At 31.5% G+C, this 24,620-nt stretch overlaps 4 protein-coding genes across 5 annotated transcripts; 3 read left to right on the forward strand and 1 right to left on the reverse strand.

Moving 5' to 3' along the window:
- Positions 1–1,669, forward strand: LOC105792967 (delta(8)-fatty-acid desaturase 2). Its single transcript, XM_012621848.2, has one exon. It carries the CDS (start codon positions 174–176, stop codon positions 1,515–1,517), a length of 1,344 nt encoding a protein of 447 aa, XP_012477302.1. The 5' UTR covers positions 1–173; the 3' UTR covers positions 1,518–1,669.
- Positions 1,670–4,288: 2,619 nt separating this feature from the next.
- Positions 4,289–5,937, reverse strand: LOC105793491 (NDR1/HIN1-like protein 6). The gene is made up of 2 exons (XM_012622398.2): positions 5,885–5,937; positions 4,289–5,177 (listed from the first exon to the last, which is right to left on the reverse strand). The coding sequence occupies exons 1-2, from the start codon at positions 5,935–5,937 to the stop codon at positions 4,427–4,429; spliced, it is 804 nt and encodes a 267-aa protein (XP_012477852.1). The 3' UTR covers positions 4,289–4,426.
- An 11,691-nt stretch (positions 5,938–17,628) lies between these two features.
- Positions 17,629–19,607, forward strand: LOC105792969 (protein REVERSION-TO-ETHYLENE SENSITIVITY1). 2 transcript variants are annotated; one of them, XM_012621850.2, is made up of 3 exons: positions 17,629–17,785; positions 18,350–18,732; positions 19,094–19,607. In XM_012621850.2, the coding sequence occupies exons 2-3, from the start codon at positions 18,394–18,396 to the stop codon at positions 19,514–19,516; spliced, it is 762 nt and encodes a 253-aa protein (XP_012477304.1). In that variant the 5' UTR covers positions 17,629–17,785; positions 18,350–18,393; the 3' UTR covers positions 19,517–19,607. The 2 variants fall into 2 exon arrangements, with proteins under 2 accessions (XP_012477304.1, XP_052490146.1); XM_052634186.1 differs by having other exon boundaries at positions 17,663–17,785; positions 18,611–18,732.
- A 2,983-nt stretch (positions 19,608–22,590) lies between these two features.
- Positions 22,591–23,530, forward strand: LOC105792970 (abscisic acid receptor PYL2). Its single transcript, XM_012621851.2, has one exon. The coding sequence runs from the start codon at positions 22,623–22,625 to the stop codon at positions 23,241–23,243; it is 621 nt and encodes a 206-aa protein (XP_012477305.1). The 5' UTR covers positions 22,591–22,622; the 3' UTR covers positions 23,244–23,530.
- Positions 23,531–24,620: the final 1,090 nt, after the last annotated feature.

Here is a 24,620-nt window from a genome sequence, read left to right on the forward strand (position 1 = left end):
AACCCCGCCTCCCATTTTCCTCTACATCATGATAAATTCATATCACTTCCCTTCCATTCTCCACCACATTCAAACCCCATAAAAGAAAACCCCCTTTTTTTTCTCCATTTCTCACTAAAAAGATTATATCTTTTTGTATATTCTTTGTTAGCTTTCATTTCATTGGAGCATCAATGGCGGATTCAAAGAGGTACATTTCCAAAACAGAGCTTGAAACCCACAAAAAACCAGATGATCTTTGGATCTCAATCCAAGGCAAGATCTATAATGTAACTCAATGGAGTCACCACCACCCTGGTGGGCCACTTCCATTACTGAACCTCGCCGGTCAAGACGCCACCGATGCTTTCATAGCTTATCATCCCGGCATAGCTTGGCAATATCTCGACAAGTTCTTCACTGGTTATTACCTTGAAGGTTACTTAGTCTCTGATATATCCGAAGATTATAGAAAGCTAGCTGTTGAGTTCTCAAAGATGGGTCTTTTCGACAAGAAAGGACACGGGACATGTATTTTACTTACCATCATAGCATTGCTGTTTTTCACTTGTGTTTATGGTGTTTTGTGTTGTGACAAAACTTGGGTTCATCTCTGTTGTGGTGGGTTAATGGGGTTTTTATGGATACAGAGTGGTTGGATAGGACATGATTCAGGACATTACACTGTCATGTCTAATAAAAACCTCAACAGGTTGGCTCAACTTCTTACAGGGAATTGTCTTGCTGGGATCAGCATGGGATGGTGGAAATGGACACATAATGCTCACCATATTGCCTGTAACAGCTTAGATTTTGATCCAGACCTTCAACACATGCCTTTCTTCACGGTATCTTCAAAGTTCTTTAATTCAATCACATCTGCATTTTATGGTAGAAAACTGAACTTTGATTCTCTTACAAGGCTTTTAGTTAGTTACCAACATTGCACATTTTACCCTGTCATGTGCTTTGCTAGGATCAACCTATTTGCACAATCTATCATCTTGTTGTTGTCTAAAAGAAAAGTCCCTAACAAAGGTCAAGAAATTTTTGGGATACTTGTTTTTTGGACATGGTATCCATTACTCGTCTCTTTCTTACCTAATTGGTACGAAAGAGTAATGTTTGTGGTTGTAAGTTTTGCTGTGACCGGTATCCAACATGTTCAGTTCTGTTTGAACCATTTCTCGTCGAGTGTTTACGTCGGCCCGCCGAACGGGAATGATTGGTTCGAGAAACAAACCGACGGGACGCTTAATATATTGTGTTCGTCTTGGATGGATTGGTTCTATGGTGGGTTGCAATTCCAAGTTGAGCATCATTTGTTCCCGAGGTTGCCTAGGTGCCATTTACGGACAATTTCACCATTTGTTAAGGAGTTGTGTAAGAAACACAATTTGGCTTACAATTGTGCTTCTTTTTGGAAAGCTAATGCAATGACAATTGAGACGCTTAAATCAGCTGCATTACAAGCTAGGGTTCTTACCAATGCTGTTCCAAAGAACTTGGTGTGGGAAGCTGTCAACACACATGGGTGACAACTATTTTATGAATATGCTTATTATTATTATTATTGCCATAAATTTTTATGTCTGTAATGTTGACATCCATATATTTGAGTATTAAGTTTGTTGTCTTGAATGGCTGTAAATTTGTTGTTTCATTCAAACATGGTTTTGGTTTTCCACCATTGGTAATGTTATGCTTTTTTTTTCCCATTTTATTTTACATCAAAGAGACAAATTGATTGGGAAAGTGGACCCTTGAAAGGGGCATTGCCAGCATAGAATGTGGACCAATGCTTGAGTTGGCAAGCATGTCCCCTCTTACATTTTTTTGTTTGGATGTGACTAAGGTGTTGTTTTTGTCAATTTTATGTTTCTTAAATACTACTACTTTTAATGTTTATAGGATAAAAGCAACACAAATATTTTATATTAAGAGTTGGGTTGCATTTTGTTTTCTCTATGTAAAAAAGGGTAAATTAGTCTTTGTATGCTAGATCAAAGAGAAAACTAATCTTTTTGTTAAAAATTTCATCCATTTTTACTGTTGAAAATTAGTCCATGTATGCCAATGGCACGTTATGTGCAATTGTCTAGTTATTCTATTAGTCACGCCAACTTTTAACAAAAGAACTAGACGGAATTTTTAACGGAAATGACCAGTTTGATATTATATCTAACGTATAATGACTAATTTACTTATTTTTTTAGTAAAAAAATAAAATTTGATCAAACATACAAGGCCTCCATATTACTTTTATCAAATTCATAACTATCTCCTTCAATAATATTATTTCCAAAATTCGAATTAAAATTCTTTCCCTAAAACTATACCATGCCATGACAAAAAAAGGGATGAGATTGTTGAACAGCAAATGAAAAGCAATACCCTATGAGTGAAAAGTGGTAGAGAGGACCCTAAAACCAAAACACTACCCTATCACTTGCTGTCTACATTGGAACCACTTGAAAGGTAAAAAACTTTATGTAGAATTTATTTAAAAGGTAGATTATATTTGGTTTATTTTACTTAAAAATAAATAAATTAGTTCTTATACGTTAGATTAAAAAGTAGAATTTTTTTTTTATTTTCATTCATTTCTACCGTTAAAACTAGCTTCACTGAAGAAATAACCATACAATGACACGTTACATCCCACGTGTATCTCATTTTGATATACAAGGACCAACTTTTAACAGTAAAAATGAATAAAATTTTTAACAGAATGATTAGTTCACTCTTTGATCTAATGTATAATAACTATCTTACTCATTTTTTGAATAGATAAGACAAAATGCAATCTGACTCTCAATATAAGGACCTCGATAGTATTTTTACCTAACTCGAGATTATACGAGTCGATTTAGTTTTATATAGTGTAATTTAAATTTTAAAATTTTTGGACATTCTAAATAGATTTCAAGTTGGAATATTTTTAATTTCGGATATAATAAAGAGCCATGAAAACGATTTAGATGGAGGACACAAAGCCAAAGCCCATTGATTTAAGTGGACGTCTAAAAGCTAAATTGTTTGTGTTTTGCCAGATATAAAATAGGTGACACTCGACCCCAAAATCCAGCTCATAAATACATCACCATGTGAAACGAAAAAGTGAAAGCGTAAATATTAATAAATATATACAAGCTGAATACTCAAAAATTATTTTGTAAAAAAGTAAATCATTATAAATATTAATTATATCTATTTTTTTATACAATACCTAAAACTACTCATACCTCCTCCCCAATTCATAAATAGGAGAATAATCTTCAGCGCACTTGAGCCTAGAGGTGCTCATGGGTCGGGCGACCCGGCCCGGCAGCCCGCCCGAAATATGGGAGGGTTCAGGTAAAAATATAGGCTCGAAATATGGGTTTGGGCAAAAAACGAGGCCATTTAGAAAACGAGCCAGGCCTCAGGCACCACTTTTTTTGGCCCTGGCCCGGCCCAGCCCGAATATAAAATATATATATATTTAATTTGGTACCTATGTTATTTTTTTATTCAGTTTAATACTTATATTTGACAAAAAGTTGTATACTTTGGTACTCAAAGGTAACGAATGTTAACTTTTTAATGTTTAATTCAAAATTTAGGGTTGATTTGATGAAAGTTAATTGCTAATTTAATTGAGTTTGAATTATTCATGCTTTTATTAATAGAATAAATTTAGTGTTAATTGTGAATTTATTTAATTTTACATTTAATTTGTCGAATACAATTTGATGGATGTGATTTAATTCAAGTTTTAGAGTTGATTTGAGGAAAGCTAATTGCTAATATTATAAGTTAATTATATATTTCCATCAACTCTAAAACTCAATTAAACAAAAAAAATTCACACCATTACCTTTGTGTACCAAAATACATAACTTTTTCAAATACAAATATTAAATTTGACTAAAAATAATACTGATACCACATTAAAAATGGTGTGAAATACAAATACCAAATTATATATTAAATCTTAAAGTATTAGATTTAGAAAAACAAAGTCGAGAAAAACCCTTATTTTACAAATAGAAGGTGATGTATTTATAGTTAAATCGTATTTTGTTTCTTTTACTTAAAAATATAAGTAAACTGATCTATAGGCATTAGATTAAAAAGTAAATTGAATTTTTTATTAAATATTTCATCTATTTCTATAGTTAAAAACTAACGTGATTAATAAAATAATCAACCGGTTACACTTGATGCGCCACATGTACTTCATTCGATGTATATGAATAAGTTTTAATAGTAAAATTAATGAATTTTTTAACAAATATACAAATTTACTTTTTAATCTAACGTAAAAGAGACTAATTTATAATTTTTTTAACTTGAGAGACTAAATATAATTTAATTCCTAAGATCAAATTTCCATTTATTATTAATTCCATCCTTAAACAATTCTGATTCAGGCGCTTAAGTCCTAAGTTTTTGAGATAAAACTCTAAAAGGTCCATCTCCATATTTTGATCCTTAGATCAACCCCACACTTAGCTCCAAAAACGTTAGCCACCGCCGGCGACTTTCCTTTCGGTACAATCCCTTTAATTCCATCGCAAGTAACCCTAATCCCCACTTTCTTGCTCTTCAAGCTACCCATTTTCACCATCACTCGGGTATCCATTTCAACTTTCAACAAGAACCCCTTTTTCTTCTTCAGCTCCGGTCTCAACCCATTCATCGTCTCGGCGTCTACGTCGCTCGACGTCGCCACCGCGACTCCCCTGAAAGTAGTCTCGCTTTTGCTGCCACTGAAGAAAGCCGGCAACGTTCCATTGCCTAAAAACACGTCGCCGTCACTCGATACGCACGAGACGGTGAAAGGGTCGTAAGAGAAAGAGAGGTAAGCGTTCGGGTTTTTGGAAGAAATGGTTAAGTTGAAAAGGGTCGAGAGGTGGGAAGAGGCAGAGTCCGCGCTGGTTGTTAGGTTCAGGCGGTGGATGCGGAATGAAGCGAGGGTGAAAGAAGGGCGGTGAGGGCGGTAAAGTACGTAAAGGACGGTGCCGGTTATGGCGGCTAAAAGAATGAGTATGAGTATTATGAGGATGGTCCAGCAACAGTAGTTCAGCCGCGGACGGTAAGTTGGGCGTGACGTGGGGTTGTAAAGGTGGGTTTTTTTGGCGCCGCCGTTTGCTGGAGCTGTTGTGGAGGGTGGTGATTCATCGGTGCCGCCTTTGGCGGCAGCTGCGACGGTACTTTATCTGACATTGTGAAGAGGAAAGAGTGAGTGAAAAAAGGGAAGGGTGAAGGGTGGAAATTTGTATAGGAGAGAGTGAATTTCAAAGAAAGGAATTGAAGAGAAAGGAAAGGTACAGTTCACCCAAAGAAGATGGTGCCACCTCACCAAATCTTAAAATATTTTAGGATAAATTCTACTAAAGTTACTAAATTATTAGTAAATTTATACTTTAATTACTTAATTTTATACAAAATAGTTATTAAAGTATTCGAAGTTTTCATTTAAGTCATTAGACTGTTAAAATTACTATTGTATGGCCTTTTTTGTTTGCACTATCTATATTAATCGAAAACTCTATTTTCTCATTTTTCCTATAATTTAAGTTTTTTAATAAAACAATTTTAAATGCCACAAATCTATGAATTAAAATTCAAAAACTTTCTTCTCTTATTTCGACATTGAGTGTCAAATCAATCCCAATTTAATGTATGTTCTTTTACGCGTTAATAATATTAATCTACCATACCAATTGTCGAATCAAGTAGAGTTTGTTAGTCGGACCTTAAAAAAATTTAACAATTCAATTTAATAATTATTTTAAATTTTTTAAAATTAGAGTGATTAAAACGTAAATATATTAATAATTAAGTAATTTTAGGAGTGGTTTACCCTTATTTTTAAACACATAAAGAAATGCCCCCCCGCCCAATATGAGATTATAACCATTTATGGGACGTTGGAACTGGTCTTTCACATGCTTCATCATTTTCTGCCATCCCTTACCAATTTTCTACTATTAATTAGGCAATTCATTTTCTGCAAATTCTAAGTTAATTCCAGGCTTCCATCACTTAATTTAACTAAAATAATACCTTGAGGCTAATTAAAGCCTTTAAGCAAAGTAAGTGTTTGCATGTGAGAATTTCTAAAAATTTTGGAGAGATTAATGTTAACTTTTCAAAATTTTAGTGGTTAGTGAAGCTTACTTTGAAAACTTAAAATTTGATTTGAATCTGAATTCGAGTTTTCAAAATTTGAAACGACATCAGTTCAAATTAATCAAATTCAAAATCAATTCAACCCATTCAATTGAAATACACAGGGGATAAAGATATTTTCAGTTTCTCTCAATTTCGATATTGAACAAATTGATCATTCTCAATTTCGAAAGTAAGCGACTAAGGACAATTAATCATGGCATTAATGTTTTTTTTGTCAAATTTATATATACTTGATTGGTATAATAACAAATTTAGTTCTCATAAATTACATATTCTATTAATTTGGTCATGATTAATAAATTTAGCCCGCAATTTTTTAAATATGTAAAGTTAAGGCTAAATTTGTTTGCTTTTTTAGAATCAAGACCAAATTAACAAAATATGTAAACATCAACAATTAAATTTGTTATTACCAATCAAAATTATGTACAAATGACGAAAATTATTAATACCGTAATTAATTACTCTTAATTACTCACTTTTATAGTTGTGAGAGATTAAATTATTTCGATTTATTTGAGAGAGACTGACTTGCTTGATTTCGAAATTGAAAAAAAGAAGAAGAAGAAGCTTTTAATTCATTCTTGGGGCCAATGCTTATGATAAGCTCTAACAATGAGGTTAGGTTCCTGAAACCTGTCAATTATCATGGAAATGGAAAAGAATTAAACCACTAAACGAAGTATATATATTGGGACCACTTTCTCATTTTCATGTAAAAATGTCTGTCTGATTGGTAAGTTAATTTGCAGGGTTTCTGCAAATCCCAGCTACCAAAAACTTACAAGGAGCTTGCTTCAACAAGGCCCTGCCTGCAATTTTAATTGAAGAAAAAAAAATTTCTTCTAAAGGTAGTCATTTTTAGAGAGGCATTGAAGATGAAAACCAAAAAGCTCTGTAAAATTCAGTGGATCATGATGGGGTTTCATTGAAACGCAAATAAAATATTGGGGTGTTGATTGTAATTGCATTTTCGCCATGAAAATTAGAGCTTTCAGCTTCCTGTTTATGAACAATCCCCCTTCCCCCAGCAGCAGAAAACAGATGGGATCATTAAATAATATGAGTAAATAACATTGCAGGACTTAGGTGAAAAAATCGAGAGCTAAATTTGTTATTAATTTAATTTAAATTTTATATAACAATTTTCAAATTTTCACTTATAACGACAATATTCGTAGTTATGGAATAAGCTCTTTATTAAATCAATTCTCTATGATAATATATCGTCTAATTTTTAAAATAAAATTATAGCTATTTCATATAAGAAACCTATTAATTATCATTTATTAAAAGAAAACGATCTTAATTAAAATCTTATATAAATAAAATGGCTAAATTTCACGTGGAGAAATCTAGTAATCATATTTTATTAAATGAAAATAATCTTCAATGAGTAGAATTAAAGATATGATTTCAATAAACTATTAAGTTCCCAGATTAAAGATTTTATTATGAATTTGAAACATCGTAAACTTATAAATTGATTACTTGAATTTAGTTAATTAATTTGTTAATTAATTGAACTTGTTAGATCTATGAATTTTATAATTAATCACGTGAAAGAATATAAAATAAAATATGCATAAAAGTAATAATACATGCATTTAATTTTATTGATTTGATTATCGCTTTCTTTATTTTTTTAACATAATTTTTACTTTTTTATTTTGACGGAAATTCATGATATAAATTCTATTGTAAGCTTACAACGATTATCACAGCCAAAATCTAAGCATACAAATGGGATTATTATAGAGTTGATTGAAATATATTTTGTATTTGAAAGTTTTGATCTTCAAAATAAATATTTAAAAAGTAACTGAAAATCATTTGATTTGCTCATGATAGAGTGTTCTTAATCCTCTATATGAATTTCCTTTATTCTCTCTATATATGAAATTTATCTTGTAGTTTGTGAAAAATAAAAAAGTTGTTGATTTTTTTCTATTTTGTTATTTATATAAATTATTAAGCTATTAAACTTTGTAATTGTTATATATAAATTGCTAAATTAATAGTCACCCATTTATGAAAAATATAAAATGGACACCTAGTTATTAGTAAATTTATTTTTTAATCATCTAACTATGAAAAGTTACAAAATAGTTACCCAACAGCTCAATTGTCTTTTTGGTCACCAGCGAGCTTACGGTGATAACTTTTAAAACTGACATAATAACAGTTTTAACCCTCAAAATTTATAAATTATGTCAATTTAGTAATGGTTCTAACAAAAATTAACCACCAACATTTATACATTGTGTAATTTGATCTTTTCTTAGTTTTTTGCAATTTTGCTTTTCATTATGACATTGAGGGTTAATTTTAAAAGAATGAGAAAAGATGAAAATTATTATCTTGAAATTATGGGTGTTTCTATTTTTTATATATTTTCAATTAAATTTAACTAACAATCTATTTTTAATTTTTAGGTGAAAGAGTTATGGAAAAAATAAAATTAAAAGAAAAATACACAATATGTAAATGTTGAAAATTAAATTTTTAGTGAATGTATACATTTTCTAATTCTTACATATAAATAGCTAAAATACCAATTTTTAAATAAACCATTTAATAATATTTAATAGTGTTATTTCAATTGATTTTTTAATGTTAGTAAAATATTAACAAATTAAAAAATTATTTTTTGCAAAGCAAGTTATGAAATTATGCTAAAGACAAAAACATTAGTCAGTTACTTAAAATAAGAGGGGTAATATCGTAAAATTAAACATTTGAGTTCCTCGAGGCAATCTCTGTCTTTTACCCAACACCAAACAGCCCTTTTGCCTGAAGTTGATTCCTTTAAATAATGACAAAACTCTTCGGTTTTGTTTAGTTTTTTCATTTTTAAATTATTAATAAATAAAATTATTTTTATTATGGGTAAAACTGCACTATATGTTACTAAACTATTAATAAATTTATATTTTAGTTATTCAACTTTAAAAAATTATAGAATGATCATTGAACTATTCAAATGTTTTCATTTAAATCACTAGGCTGTTAAAATTGCTATTGTATGGCTTTCTCTATTCGCACTGTTTGCAACAATTGAAAGCTCTCATTTCTCTTTTCTTCTACAGTCCATTTTTTTTATGAATCGAATTTGGATATCATTCGAATTTATGAGCCAGAATTTGAACAGCTTTTTTCCTCGATCTCCAACATTAATCATAAGATGGGCTAAGATTTAATGTATGTTATTCTACTATTGGGTACTGATCTACCGTACTGATAGTCAAATCGTTGAGCTTGTTAGCCAGACTTTTAAGAAAAAAACTTAACAGACTAGTGAATTAAATAAAAACTTTCAAATAATTCAATAACTATTTTGTAACTTTTTGAAGTTAAGTAAACACAATGTAATAGTTTAGTGACCTAGGTGAAATTTACCCTTTATTATTTATACCTCCAATTTAAATAAAAAAATAGTATATCTTTTAATTCTACCGTACTAAATAATTGTTTTTTTATATAATTTATTTATTTCAAATAAAATCTTCCTTTTTCTTCCACTGCTTCCAAAAAACTGACTACTTTGACAAATCTTTTGTCTTTATTTTCGTCACTCCCATTTTGCCCCTTGAACGCCACGTCACTTTTCTTACACCAACCATCCTACGTGGCATCACCACTCCCTTTTGCCAACGTGTCACCCTTCCCTCCCTCTTTATAACGCGCGTTACTCTCTATATCATCTTCAACTCTCAAACAAAACCAAAAAAAAAAAAAAGAGAGAAGAAAAGTTAATGTTAATGCTAGGATCGCCGGAGTATGGATTTTCAGGCGAAGCTGCCGGTAAGTTAAACGTCCTGTTGACAGAGTCCGACGACGAAAGCGAGTTTTCAAACGACGAAGGGAAACTAGAAGAGATAATGCAAGAGCTTTACAAAGAGATAACAGCAACAACGACAAGCTCTTCTCCCAACACTTCACCGCCGATGGTAACTTTGCCGTCGCCGTCATCTTCATCTTCATCATCTTCTCCGCCGCTTTATTTGTCTCCACCGCCGTTCTCCGTCAGCGACGTCAAGAGCGAGAGCTGTGGGGCTTCCATGTCTGACTCATCCTCCACCGTGATGGCCGGTATCGAGTTCGTCGTACACGCCGGGAAGTTACCCGAAAAAGAGATAGGGGTAACGGAGATGGGTTTCGACGATGATAATAACACCACCACCACCATCAACAACAACAACAACAACAGTGGTGATTTCGTAGCAAGGGAAGAGGAAATGGACGGTTGTGATGAAGGGGAGTTGGGAAATGATCAATGGCTGACAATAATTTTAGGGTGGGGTCCACTGGAACTGGAGGACTGGATCTGAGCTGATGTGTTTTTTGATGATGATCTTTTTTGAGTACCCATCAATGGAGTTTGGCCGTACAGAGAGAGATAGGTTCCCTTATAGTGTAGGGATAGTGTGTCCTAAAGTAGGGTTAGTTCAGAAAACCAGGATATAAAGCACTGTGTCATTGTTCTTTTGTTTTTGCCCTTTCTTTTTTCTTTTGTGTAATGGGGGTTTTCCATCTCTCTTTATGAAAATGCTTTGGAAATCAACCCTGGGAAACTAATCCAAAAATTTTAAAAAAATTACATATAAATATTTTGGTTTATTTATGGTTTTAGTCCTTCGATATCCAATAGTTACATTAGACTCAGAATTCTTAAAGGAGGAAAAAGTTCCCAACGTTGTTCTTTTCTGAACGCAAGATTTGAACGCTAAAGTCTAAACCTAGCTGAAAGGGCATTAAGTTCTTTATTATTATGGTTTTAGTCCTCAATATTTAGTAGTGACATTAGGATTGAATTTCTAACCCAAGATAAAAGTTCTTTTAACCTTGTCATTATGGTTTTAGTCCCTCGGTATTTGGTAGTTACATTGGGCTCGAATTTCTATTGAGCTCCTTGTCATTATGGTTTTAGTCCCTCGATATCTGGTAGTTACATTGGGCTCGAATTCCTAAACGGGGATAATGTTTTCTCAACATTATTTTTTATATTCATAAGACTTGAACTCTAAACTTTGTTTAAGGAGCATTGAGCTCTTTATCATTACGGTTTTAGCCCTTGCTTGATATTTGGTAGTTACATTGTGCTCGAATTCCTAAATGAGGGCAAAGTTCCCCTGACGTTCTTTTTTTCGACTTAACATATGTTAGTGATTTTAGTAATTTTACTTTTATAATTTGGACTTTTAATTTTATAATATTGTTAATAAATCCAAATAATTAACTTTAAACCCTAAATAGTCTTTCTAACTTATTGTGCTAACAAAATGAATGTGTTTTAAGAAAAAATGTTGTCATTTTAATCAACATAGTTAACAGTATTAACTATTTAGATAAACTGATGATATTATAAAAGAAAAGGAATCAAAATTGTGGTAAATTAAATAGAGGGATTAAATTTTAATTTGAGTATAATTGAGGGATTAAAATCAAACTTTGACCTAATATTTTACATGAATTCTAGCCATCCCATTGCTTCACCTTGGATTTGGAGTTTATGTTATGCCAACTCAAATCCAAGTAAATGTTGGATTTCCAAAACTTAATCAATGATATAAGCAAGAAATACATAATTTTGTGCTTAATTTGGTACCCAATTAACTTTGTTTGGAAGCACTATTATTGGCTAATAGTGTTAGGGCTCACAATGCAAGGAAACGGTCCATTTGATGGTGAGCTTCAAGGATGTATTATCTCATGGGCAATCAATTAAATTTATTAAATACTATTAAATTCAAATATACATACGATCAGACCGAAATTAAAAAATTACTTTAGAGATAAAAATGAATTATAAATTTTAAAAATAATTCATCATTATATTAATTTATATTTAACAAATTTCCAAACAACTAAAAGATTTATCATTTTGAAGACCAAGTCCCCTGCGGCTCTAGCTACTTTCTTGCCTATGCCCCTACATATTGAGGCCAGGAAAGAAATCCGTCTCGTGCTATCTCATTACCGTTCCGAAGTGGGCAGTTGGGGATGATTAAGGGTGGGTTTGAACGGGCGGTGCGTTTAATTGCGATTAGTGTAGAAACAGCGGTGGCGGTGAGACAGAAAATAAGCTAAACACACTATACCGCACCCAATCGCCCATCCAAACCCATCCTAAGTTAACAAATTGATCATGGCTAATAAACTTATTTGTAAAGTTGAGGGCCAAAGACCTTGAGAAAGAGTTCTGATGTAAGTTGGGATATTAGGGGAGTCTTCTTCATATAATGTTCTTTTTACTGAGTTTAAAAGCAACTAAAGAATATGGTAAACAATAGACTAGTCATCACTTTTGGTAAAATGTATTTTCATCCTTTCTCATATAATGTATCTTGAGCAGCTTACAAATGTATTATAAGTTCTATCAAATCAAATATTGCAAAATGTTGCGATTTAAACTTTGAACTATATTTATTTTCTCACTTTGGTATCTAAATTTTTATGCATTAAAACTATTATTTTTCATCTCAATTTACCGTGAGAAGGAATATGACATATGACATATTCTCATTGGACATTGGTAAATTGAGGCAAAATGATAGTTTGGGTACCGAATGAAAATATATATATATAGTTCAAAGATCAAATTGTGATATAACCCTAATTTTTTTTGTATATAGTAAAATATATTGGACATTTTAATTTGAGTCCCTCCGCCATGCTTAAATTTAGGATTTAATGTATGCGATTGACTAAGAGTTGAAGATTGTTGGCAGAATAATTTTATAGACTAGCTAATGTGAGTATAAGAAAAAGAAGAAGCTAAATATATCAAAGTAGAAGATGAAGTAATTAAGCATTGTGTGAAAGCAATATTGGTAAGTTTGAGCAATGAAGGCAATTCTGGTTATGGCAAAAACTTGTTAAATGTTGTGGACATGTTAGGTTTAATTAGCCAAAATTGGTGGCTATAAACGAAAGGACCAAATCATTTCAAACACAACGAAACATCAACTTTCGGCAACAAAAGAAGATTGAACAAAGAGAAAATCAACAAACAACAAAAAGAAAAAAGAGTTGCTCAATCTTCATTTCTCACCAAAAAGGTAGATGATAGACATGACAACCCAACCTACAATAAATTAATATTCGTACCATTGTTATAGCGTGAAATATATGCATAACTCGAGTAAACTATACCCAAAATCACTAATTTATTAGCGAGTTTATGTTCTGGTTGTTTAACTTTAAAAAGTTATAAAATGATCATTGCATTATTCAAAACTTTTCATTTAAACCATTGGATTGTTAAAAACGTTTTGTATGTAGGGGTGTATTCGGTTTTTAACTTTTGAAACCGATAATTGCGATTCGGTTCAGCGGTAATATTGCATTTCTAGATTTTTTTCACAACAATCATAATACATGCTCTAGCTTCATTTATAAATTTATAATGTGAATTAAATAGTTAAATTAATACCATAATCATCCATAAGATCATTTAAAAATCACTTTATGTTAAGTTATTAAGTTGATAAATCATTTAGGTAGCGTTTGGGAACGGAAATTTTGATTTTGATTTCAAAATTTTAACTTTGAAATTTATGATTTATAAATTTATTATTTCCATATTATTTGTTTGGAAATTAAAATATTTGAAATTTAAGATTTTGAATTAATCCAAATTCATTGTTTGGATAAATCAGATTTCGATTTGGATTTCAACTAATTTTAAGTCTTAAAAACATTTTTTTTTAAATTTAATCATTTGGAATGATTTTTTTTAACATTGTTGTTCGAACCAAACTAGACTAGTCGGTTGGACCGGGAATCAGCTAAGGTACTGGTTTGGAGAAAGGCATTAGATCAATTGACATGGGAATCAAAATGGACTGGTTGATTAGGCGGTTGAAGTACCATTTATTTTAATTTTATTAATTTTTATGAATTTTTAATATTTTTTAATAGAACTGAATGAACTGGTCGAACCAATTGTACTAGTCAAACCAATTGAACTTGTTGAATTATTCAAACCGATTGGACCAACAAACCAAAAGCCTAATCAGTTTGAGCACCAATTCAATTTTGAAAACTGGACCAAACTAGCTAGTTAGGCCGATTGCACTGGGTATAAGTGGACTTACTTAGGTATGACTTAAAAGTCAAGGGTTTAAAATTAAAATTGTGGAAATTATGGTATAAATGAAAATTTTAAATATTTATACTATATTAAATTAAATGCATGAAGCTTCAGTATTGTTTTCAGAACCGGACTGGACCGACCTGTCAGATTAATTGGATCAAGAATTGGTCAGGTTACTAGTTGGGAATAAGGAATCAGATTGGTTGACTCGTGAATCGGTCGAACTGACGATCGGATTGGTTGAATCGATTTTATATACTTTAAATATTTTTAATAATTTATTCAATCAAACCGATTAGATTGATCGAATCGAGAACCAGTGGTCTGATCTGTTTGCCTATTGATCAAATTCTAAAAACCTTGAGTTTCGTTGATGACATATTATAAGTAAGATTAATTAACTATTGTTTGGGTTTTGAAGGAAGTATGAAATAAGAGAGAACAAAAAAGTTCTCAAGTTATTTTAAACAATCTTGGATTTTGAAAATTCCAAGTTTTAAAATGGATTTTGTAATCCAAAATTTAACTCTCATGAAATTGGACTTGGATTTATCCAATTTTTATTTGTTATCCAATTTCATAAGAGTTAAATTTTGGATTTAACAACTATTGTTTGAGATAGGATTGAAACTTCAAAAATTCAAAAGCATGAGAACTAAAAATGATAAAATTGGGAAATAGGGACTAAATCCATGGTTTATGAAATCAATAGTAGAATTTGATCTAACAAATTTAATTTCTACCGTTTGGTTCAAGGTTAAAATTTCAAAATTTGAAAAGTACAATAACTAACATCGATTAAATTAGACCAAATTTATAACTTTGACATAATGCAAGGACTAATAGTAGAATTTGACCGAAAATATGTCCAGTATGAGCATTTGAAAAAAGATAAATTCACCAAATTGAGGACTTTTTGGTCCACCATAAGATGGGCTCGATAGATATATTCCATTTTTATTTGTCCAACCCCCATCTTGGATTGGACCTCGAGTCAAACCCAACGAATAACCCAATGGACTTTGAAGCCCAGGTTGCTATGCATATATATGGGTTCATCCAACCTATTTTTAGGAAATAATATATCCAAATATATATATATAAAATGTTATTTTTTTGTGTAATTAAAATATGTTTTATGTCTATTTTATGTAAAAAATCAGTTGGTATTAATTTGGATAAGGACGGCTTGAATTTTGAGACAGTGGACTACTCTCATCCGATTAAACACATGTTTTTGGCATGTATGGACAAGCACACTTTTTTTCTTTTCCCTCCAAATGTAAAAAGTGTAAAGTTTCATGTGCTTAATAATGTTTAATAATGTCAGACATGTAATGATTGCAAGATGTAATAAATTTTGTTAAGGGGTGCTCAGTTTTTTTTTTATTTTTTTGAAAATTTCTTTGAAATATCAGTTGTTAAAAATCGGTGGAATTCTTAATAGTTCAATATTGCCTCAGGTTTAGTTGGAGTTTTATCTCTTTAACTCTACGGAGAATTTGAGTGCTTGAAGAGACTGCATGAGACCCAAGTTCATAAAGTAAGAGCGCCTCGTCAAAAAGATCCCTGCGTGGTGTACCATCACCTACCAAAGGAAACGGTGATCATTTACCTATGGTAGGGTTTGATGCTTGAACCCAAACTATAGGCTATAAGTTACTAGAGGAGAGGCATGCTCGCGCTTTATAAACCTATGCCCCAAGTGGTTTCTTCAGGCACTTGGACTTTTCACGAAATCGAGAGACAAACCTCAACTCGAACTGTGAAAATTGTGTAAAAAACACACACACTAATAAATAAGGTCCAAATGTTGTAGGTCCTTGTACTATGATAAAAATTGAAATTTAGTCATTGAACTTAAAATTTTAAAAACTAATTCCTTCTACTTTTTTCGATTTAAAAATTTTTAGTCCTCTCATTATTATTGTTTTCATCATTTTTTTTAAAAATTTGCTAACTTAGGATGTCGATGAAGTTGTCCGCATATGATGTGGCATATGATTAACAAATTTTGACATGAGCTGCTAATGATGTTAATGATTAGACTGAGATTTTTAAAACCGAAAAGAAATGAAAGATTTTTTTAAATTTTTCTTAACTTTTAATGTATAAGAACTAAATCTTAAATTCTGTAAAAATTAGGGACTAAAAACGGAATTTAACCTATATATATATCTTAGAGGATATGTCGTCGAGAAAGTTTGACCGACGAGCGCAGCCATTGCCGTTTTCAGATTCAATGGCACATAAAAGAATTTCACATAATTTTCTTTAAAAGAAAAAGTTATAAAAACGACAGCAAATCATATATTATTTTATTTATATTTAAATATATATATGTGTGAAATATAAATTACGATTTTTTCTTTTAAAAAAAATTATATATTATTGTTGAAAGCATGATTTTTTTTATGTAAAGGTGTTACATCCTACTAAATCGCTGCGATTGAGGAATAAATTTAAGGAATCCTTCAAAAGAATCTCTCAGGATCACCTTCCGAAAGTATCCTACGATTCAACAATTAAAGGGGCCCTAATTATTAATCGTTATACTTGACTCCAACCATCAATCTTATTTGAGATGATTGAAAATACATTCAATTGACACTTTATAGTGATAAACCACTTGACCACTTATCTTCGACTCACCTATGAGAATTTTAGGTATAGCACGTTGAGACAAAGCTGTTACAGAAAATGGATCCTCTCTCCCTCTTCTCTCACTTTCTGTCACTCCAATTTCGATATCCCTTCATCCTCGACTACCCTATCTAATGATCCTCTGCCTGGTATTAAACAAAATAAACCATACATCTCCACCATCATCTCAGCCTTGTTGGATTATCCCATTAAAAAATGTCAATAGTTAATACACAAAAGAAGTTTTGGTGGTTCAGTACGTTCATCCAGTGAAGACTAAGGACTGGTGGAGATCCGTAGGAAGGATGAAGGCATTAAGCTCTGAGATCAGAGGCCATTGAGTGTTGGCCGAAAAGTGCTTGATACACTAGCTTATAGATGACGGCTCTTTTAATCTAAATATGCCATACGTTGAACTATGATTGAGGCTTAAATACACTGGTAAGTCGTAGCAACTGGCGTAAGCACAGTGACGCTACAACATGTTCGAGACTCCTTGGATTGGGCTTGCACAATCTGTATGCGGGTTTTTAAGAACAAAGTTTTAACTGTCAAACCATAAAATAATAATAATAAATGCAAAATTAAAGAACCCACATTGAAAGTAAAGGATGGAGAGGTGAGGGGTCCCACCTGGTATTGAAAATTCCAGAAATGGTTTCAGGTTCATGCACCTTCCAATTCCAAAACAAGCAAATGTAGTATTTCAATTATATAAATTATTCATTTTTTATTGATTCCCAATTTTAAATTTATTTTTTGTCACAATATATAAATCACTTTTTGCCTTTGCTTCTTCAACATGAACATCACCAACAACAACTTAAGAAAAAAAACTTTTCTTCTTCCTTCATCATTTTAAAGATCTTTACTTTATGGCAGGTTAGTGAAACTAAAAGCTTTTCACCATTGGTTCAAAATTTTCATTTTTCCCTCTTTGTTGAATATGAATTACATGGACTTAAAGATCTTGTTTTTATTTAATGTGTTGTGATATTTTTTTATGGGTTTTGCTTGTTTTGATTGAATATGCATTACTTGGACTTAAAGATCTTGTTTTTATTTGTTGTATGATGATATCTTTTCTGGGTTTTGCTTGTTTGAATTGAATACTGTTAGGTAGAGAAAAAAGATTTGTTTTTGCAAATTTCCTAATAAAAATTGTAACTTTTAGTGTTTAATTTGATTTAAAAACAAGATCTGTTAAGTTGATTATCTGTTTGATATTTGCCTCCTTTTTGCCCTTTCGTGATTCGACTCGATTTTGAATTTATTTGGCTCCAATGTGATTACTGGGTACCGAAAGGGGTCTAAAATTTACCAATTGAATGAATCTTTATTTAGGCTATAGCATTTTTTGGGGATCTTGTGTATTTATTCTTAGATTCTATGTCACTTTAGTGTCGGACTCGGGTGTATTTGATTCCTTTTTTTTTTTTTTTGTAGAATGTAAATCTATCATTTTTGTGACTGCATGATTGCTTTATGAAATGGTGATAGTTCACCACCAAGAACTACATAGATCCGACCCCTGTGTTCCAATAATGGATCGCAAACAAGGTTACGATATTGAACTTACGAGTTCTACTTCTAAAGTTGAGCATGAATTATGGCCGTTGGATGGAATTGATTCGAAGAATTCCAAGTTTCCCTGTTGTCTAGTTTGGACACCACTCCCTGTTGTTTCATGGTTAGCACCTTTCATAGGACACGTAGGGATTTGCCGGGAGGATGGAGCGGTTCTTGACTTTTCGGTGTCGAATTTTGTCACTGTTGATGGTTTTGCTTTTGGTGCTGCAGCTCGATATGTTCAACTCGACAGAGAAAAGGTACATTCCTTCATGCACAGGAGAGCATAGTTACTAGATTGTTCATGGGTCAGGCGACTCGCCCAAGTTTAAAGGTTCGTCCAAAATTTGTTTTGGGCAAAACCATTAGGTTAAAAAATGGGCTTTGGATAAAAAAAGCCTCGTTTAAAATATGGATCGGGTTCAAGCTTCAACATTCAATCTTTGACCCGGTTTGACCCATAAATACCTCTAGTTATAACCCTTTTTGTATGTGAGTTGGTTTTTCTCATTAACTACTTTGTCTTGTTGGATATAGTGTTGCTTTTCTCCATAAATACCTCTAGTTATAACCCTTTTCATATGTGAGTCGGCATTAACTGCTTTGTCTTGTTGAATATAGTGTTGCTTTCCTCCCAACATGTCCGGGCATACGTGCAAGCGAGGTTACCAACATTCCGAGTACGGGACTGCAATCACATGGGATGATGCGTTACGGTCGAGCGCACGTAACTTTGAGCACAAGAGCTACAACCTCTTCACGTGCAACTCTCACTCGTTCGTAGCCAATTGTCTCAACCGACTTTGCTACGACGGATCGATGGATTGGAACATGATAACCGTGGTGGCTTTAGTAATTATCAAGGGTCATTGGGTCAATAACATGTCGATAATAAGATCATTCCTCCCTTCCACGGTGGTGCTTTGCCTCGGGTTAGTATCGGTCGGCTGGCCCTTTTTGGTTGGATTGTTCTCATTCTCTATACTTCTACTGGGGTGGTTTCTATTGGGAACTTATTGTTTCAAAACGTTATTGGAAAGATAGAGGTGTTGTTTTCATTGAAGTTGAAAATCTTTTTTGTTGGTTGAAAGTTGCATACCATATTTGTTAATGGTTATTTTTTATTTTCATTTTACCCTTATAATTGCATTCAAATCTAAACACATAATTTCACCCTTCATTCAAATGGAACTACGATCAATCCTATGGATGGATGGGGTTTGTGCTCCGATATTCTAGATATATTGGTAGTGTTTTATTTTTTTACAAGATATTTATCAATTCTCTCATCTATTTCTCGAATTTAAAGGCTCCATTGGTAATGTGCTAAATATTTATTTTTATTTTTATCTAATATGTCATATATATAAGTAAAATTACTATGTAAGACTTTGTACCATAAGTCAGATTGCATTTTGCCTCTTTTAATTTAAAAAATGAGTAAATTAATCTTTGTATATTATATCAAAGAATAAAATGGTCTTTTCTGTTAAAAAATTCATCCATTTGTATTGTTAAAAACTAACTTGGCTGACGAAATAACAAAATGACAAGTTGTGTACCATATGTACCTCACGTTGATGTACAAGACTCAATTTTTAACCGTACAAATGAATGAAATTTTTAACAGAAAAATTTATTTGCACTTTGATCTAACGTATAGGGACTAATTTGTATATTTTTTTTGTGTAGAGGGACAAAATGTATTTTGGACTCTTAGTATGGGGACCTCCATGGTACTTTTATTGTAATTTATATTATATGAAAATTTAATATATTAATATTTAAAAATTATATTAATAAATTATGTTTTAAAAAATTATATCAAATTATTATTTATTTGTTGTGGGGAGGCTGAGGAGTATTGACTTTGTGAAATGTCTGAGTGCTTGAAAATTGAAATAACGAATTTAACGAAAACAAACGGTGCGTACACATGGGCACCTCTAGGGCGGGGCAGTTGGTGAGGTGGGCGGGGGAATCCAGCAAACTGCAAAGGGAAGTTAAAGAGCACGTGGGGGGTAAAGTTTGTTAGAGATGTCACATGATATCCACGAATCTCCCAATTTTTAATTTGCCTTTTCAACAGTGGAAGACAACACCACCCCATCCCTTACATGTTCTTGTCATTTAACTGGTACTACTAAATCACAAACTTCATGAATTATTACACAATATATATATATATATATAGATGTTTCAAGAACAGTCTCACCTTGTGTTTTGTGTTTCTTTTTTAGGGCAATGAGCTTTGCTTTTGTTGTTCTTGGTTAATGGGGATTGACGAGTAAGTAATTATTTTTGGTTTATTTCTGTTTTTAGTCCCTATGCTATGCTTACTTTTAATTTTGGATAATTTTATTTTCTTACTTTGACACTGTTTACTTTTAGATGTTAATCGACTGTCAACTGTTGTTTTAAAGTAAATTTCAAGTTACCACTTATTTTTAAAAGTTTACTACTAAGAATTGGAACAACCTAGATTAAAGTTGATTAACCTAAGTAAAACCTGCACATTGCTATACACGAACTCAGGCATTAAAGACTCAGTACGGTGCAGGAGGAGGTAAGGGGTTATGGCCCCATAAAATAAAATAGTAAAATTATATTTTAACCTTTTAAATTTTATAATTATAGAAATATGTTTTACTTTTAAAAATTGATAAACTTTAGGTTAATCCTTTAAAAATATAAGTTAATAGAGTAGTGAAATTGAGTACTAACCATACAAAGTCTTTATTGGCAATTTTAAGTTATCGCTTTGATGTTATCATTTCAGACTTACTTATAACATTAGAGATTAAATTACAGCTTTAAAAATGATAGAAGAATTAGACATAATTGATATTTTTGTTGGTTTTAGAAACCCAATTAATTTAGATGATAATTAACAAGTAACAATCATTATTAGTTTAAAGATAAGACAACATCACTTATTGGGTTATTGCACACAAATTGAGTTATGGTGGTTGGCAGATACAAAAGTAATTTTGCCATGATTTCATATCAACCCAAAACTTCAATGCTGTCAAACAAAGATTGGATCTTTTACCAATAAAGAGTAACTAAGATAATAAAATGACATTAACCCAGGTAAGATTTCACCATTGGGTTATGAGATTTGAGATTAAACTATGCATACAACTTGTTAAAAAATTATATATATTGTCATCTTGCCAAAAGGGAAAATCCCAACACAAATGATGGAATCTCAAGTAAAGCTAGAAGACAAAGTCCTTTCCCAATATAGCCATTCTAATTTTCTAACCATGAAATCTCTTACATAACTTAGAAGTGAGCATATTATTATTATTATTATTATTATTATTATTATTATTATGAAATCACAAAAACACAAACTACTCACTTGTTGGTTCAAAAGCCCCCAAAGGGCATATATGTCCATAAAAACAATGTATATATATGTCAAAGTATTTTTTATCGATTTGGTCTGCTTAAATTTAAAATTTGGTCCCTATATTTTAATTTGACATGATTTATTCTTTTAGCTATAATATCATTCGTTAGTCTAAGTATTTAAGATAAAATACTTATGTAACTCCTTCCTACAAGGAAAAAGATGTTAAAATATAATTCAAGTCCTTATAGTTTTAGTATGCTTTTAGAATTAAGAATTATACTTTTATTTTTAAAATTTTAGTGTCTTTACTTTTTAAATTTAAAATTTAGGTCAAATTGATAATATTGTTCAAATTCTTTTATTAAATTCGTTGTATATTTATTTGGTAGCTATGTAATAAAAAAATGATGTTCTGATCGACTTGAATTCAACAAAAAAATTGTAATGATGGTATTCACTTGTATTTTTCAAAATCTAGAAAGCGATTTAGTAAATTCATAAAAGTAAGATATTGAATTACAAATATATAAAGAATACATGAACATATAATAACAAGGAAAAGTCATGGAGGAAGTGTTCTTAAGAAAAAATCCACATTAGCGATTTAATCAAAATTGATAAGGTGACTAATGATGTTATAAAAGTAGAGATGTTAAACTATAGGGACTAAAACTCTAATTTAAGCATAATAAAAGGACCAAAATTATAATTTGACCCATATATATATGTATATAAAAGCCATTTAACCCATTCTCGTAAGCTTTGTCATTTAGTCTCTTTTCCTTCTATATGAACTCAAAAGCCTCCTTTTTTTTTTCTTCATCGTCAACAACAGGCATGGACTCAGCGGAGCCACCCCCTCATGGCCTAACCAAAGAAGAATACACCGAGCTTAAGCCATTGATCCAAACATACCACAAATTCGAGCCAATACCCAACACATGCACGTCCCTCATAACCCAACGCATCGACGCTCCGGTCCGAGCCGTATGGCCATTCATTCGTAGCTTCGAAGCACCTCAAAAATACAAGCACTTCATAAAAAGCTGCAACATGAGCAGCGGCGACGGCGGTGTAGGAAGCGTTAGGGAAGTCACCGTCGTTTCGGGTCTACCGGCGTCGAAGAGTACGGAGAGGTTGGAGATGTTGGATGATGAGAAGCATATATTGAGTTTTAGGGTCGTCGGTGGTGAACATAGGTTGAGGAACTACCGGTCGGTGACGTCGGTGAGTGAGTTTAAAGAGGAAGGTAAGGTTTATACAGTTGTTTTGGAATCTTATATCGTTGATATACCGGAAGGGAATAGTGGAGAAGATACGAAGATGTTTGTGGACACGGTGGTGAAGTTGAACCTACAAAAGCTTGGGGTTATTGCAATAGCCGCCGGTTCAGTTCATGGACATGATTGAATATTATTATTAAGGGGTGGTTTTTGAGAAGATGATGATGTTGGGTTTTTTATTGATGGGATGGTAAAACTATGTAATAGAAGTTTGATTTTACTTCTTTTTATTTTTTTACTAAATCCATCTTTTTCTTTTAAATTTTATCTTTTCCTATGTTAAAGTTTGGTCTTTATATGTCAAAATAAGGTATATGTGATATATCACATGTAACTGTTTGAGTATTCTATTAGTCACATAACTTTTAACAATAAAATAAATGAGATTTTAATTGAAATAACTTCTTTATTTTTGATCCAATGTATAAGAATTTATTTATTTATTTTTAGGTAAAGAAAACAAAATATAATCTAACTTCTAATATATTAATTTCTATGATATTTGGATGTTCGAGGTTTGAAAATATTATTATATATCTTTAGGTTTTATTCTGAGTGATTGAATATTTAAACGTTTCATATTTTTATTTTGGAAATTGCAAGTTATGGATAGGTTAGATTTTGTATTAAATATTTATCCGTAATTAGTATGTATATATATAAAGGGTTATATTATAGTAATAAAAAATTAGCTTGGGATGGGAAGTGGTGAATTGTATTTTTTAATTAATATTGAATGTTTCATGAATAAAAAATATAAAAAATCAAAGCTTATTTGAAAAAAAAAGAGTACGACCTTATAAGTTTAATCTCTTAACTTGATTAGCATTAGTATTATTGTTGGTGCGCAGGATATAGGTTCGAGTGCGTTGAAATGCATTACCCTCCTATTCAATGGTTGGGAAAGAGTTACGAGTGGTTCTAGGCATTGTATCAAGATTCTAACTTATATTAATTAATGTTGAGATAAAAAAGAGAAATAAATTATAAATTTTTGGGTGCTAAAATAAGTTACTATTTTTGTAAGGTTTCGAGAAGAAAAAGGTTTTTCATAACAATCGAACGGTCATATTTCATATTATATTTATAGAGATCATGCATGTTAAATTGGATACATTTATTTTACATAAAAATTGTCAACCATTCAATAAATACTAATATATACACAATCGATATGATAGAAATATTTGATCGGTTCAAAATTTATATACATGACAAATACAATTATATCGATAAATTCAACCGTTAAATATTAATCATACATAAAAAAACCTAATTTCATAATAGTGTAAGGGAATCCTCCCATATATTTCCATATATACTTGGAATTCACGAGAATTGGATGTATATATAGTGCAATTTATGAGTGATGGTTTAAGTTGGTGAAAACATGGTGTGGATTTGAAAGTCAACCCAAAATTCAACATCAAGAGGCATGAAAAGATGAAAGTCAAATATATTTTTCAAAAATGTGAGCAAAAAACCTGTGACTATCAAACAAATC

Source organism: Gossypium raimondii, chromosome 8 (genome assembly GCF_025698545.1).
Source record: "Gossypium raimondii isolate GPD5lz chromosome 8, ASM2569854v1, whole genome shotgun sequence".
In the NCBI taxonomy this organism is placed as follows: domain Eukaryota; kingdom Viridiplantae; phylum Streptophyta; class Magnoliopsida; order Malvales; family Malvaceae; genus Gossypium; species Gossypium raimondii.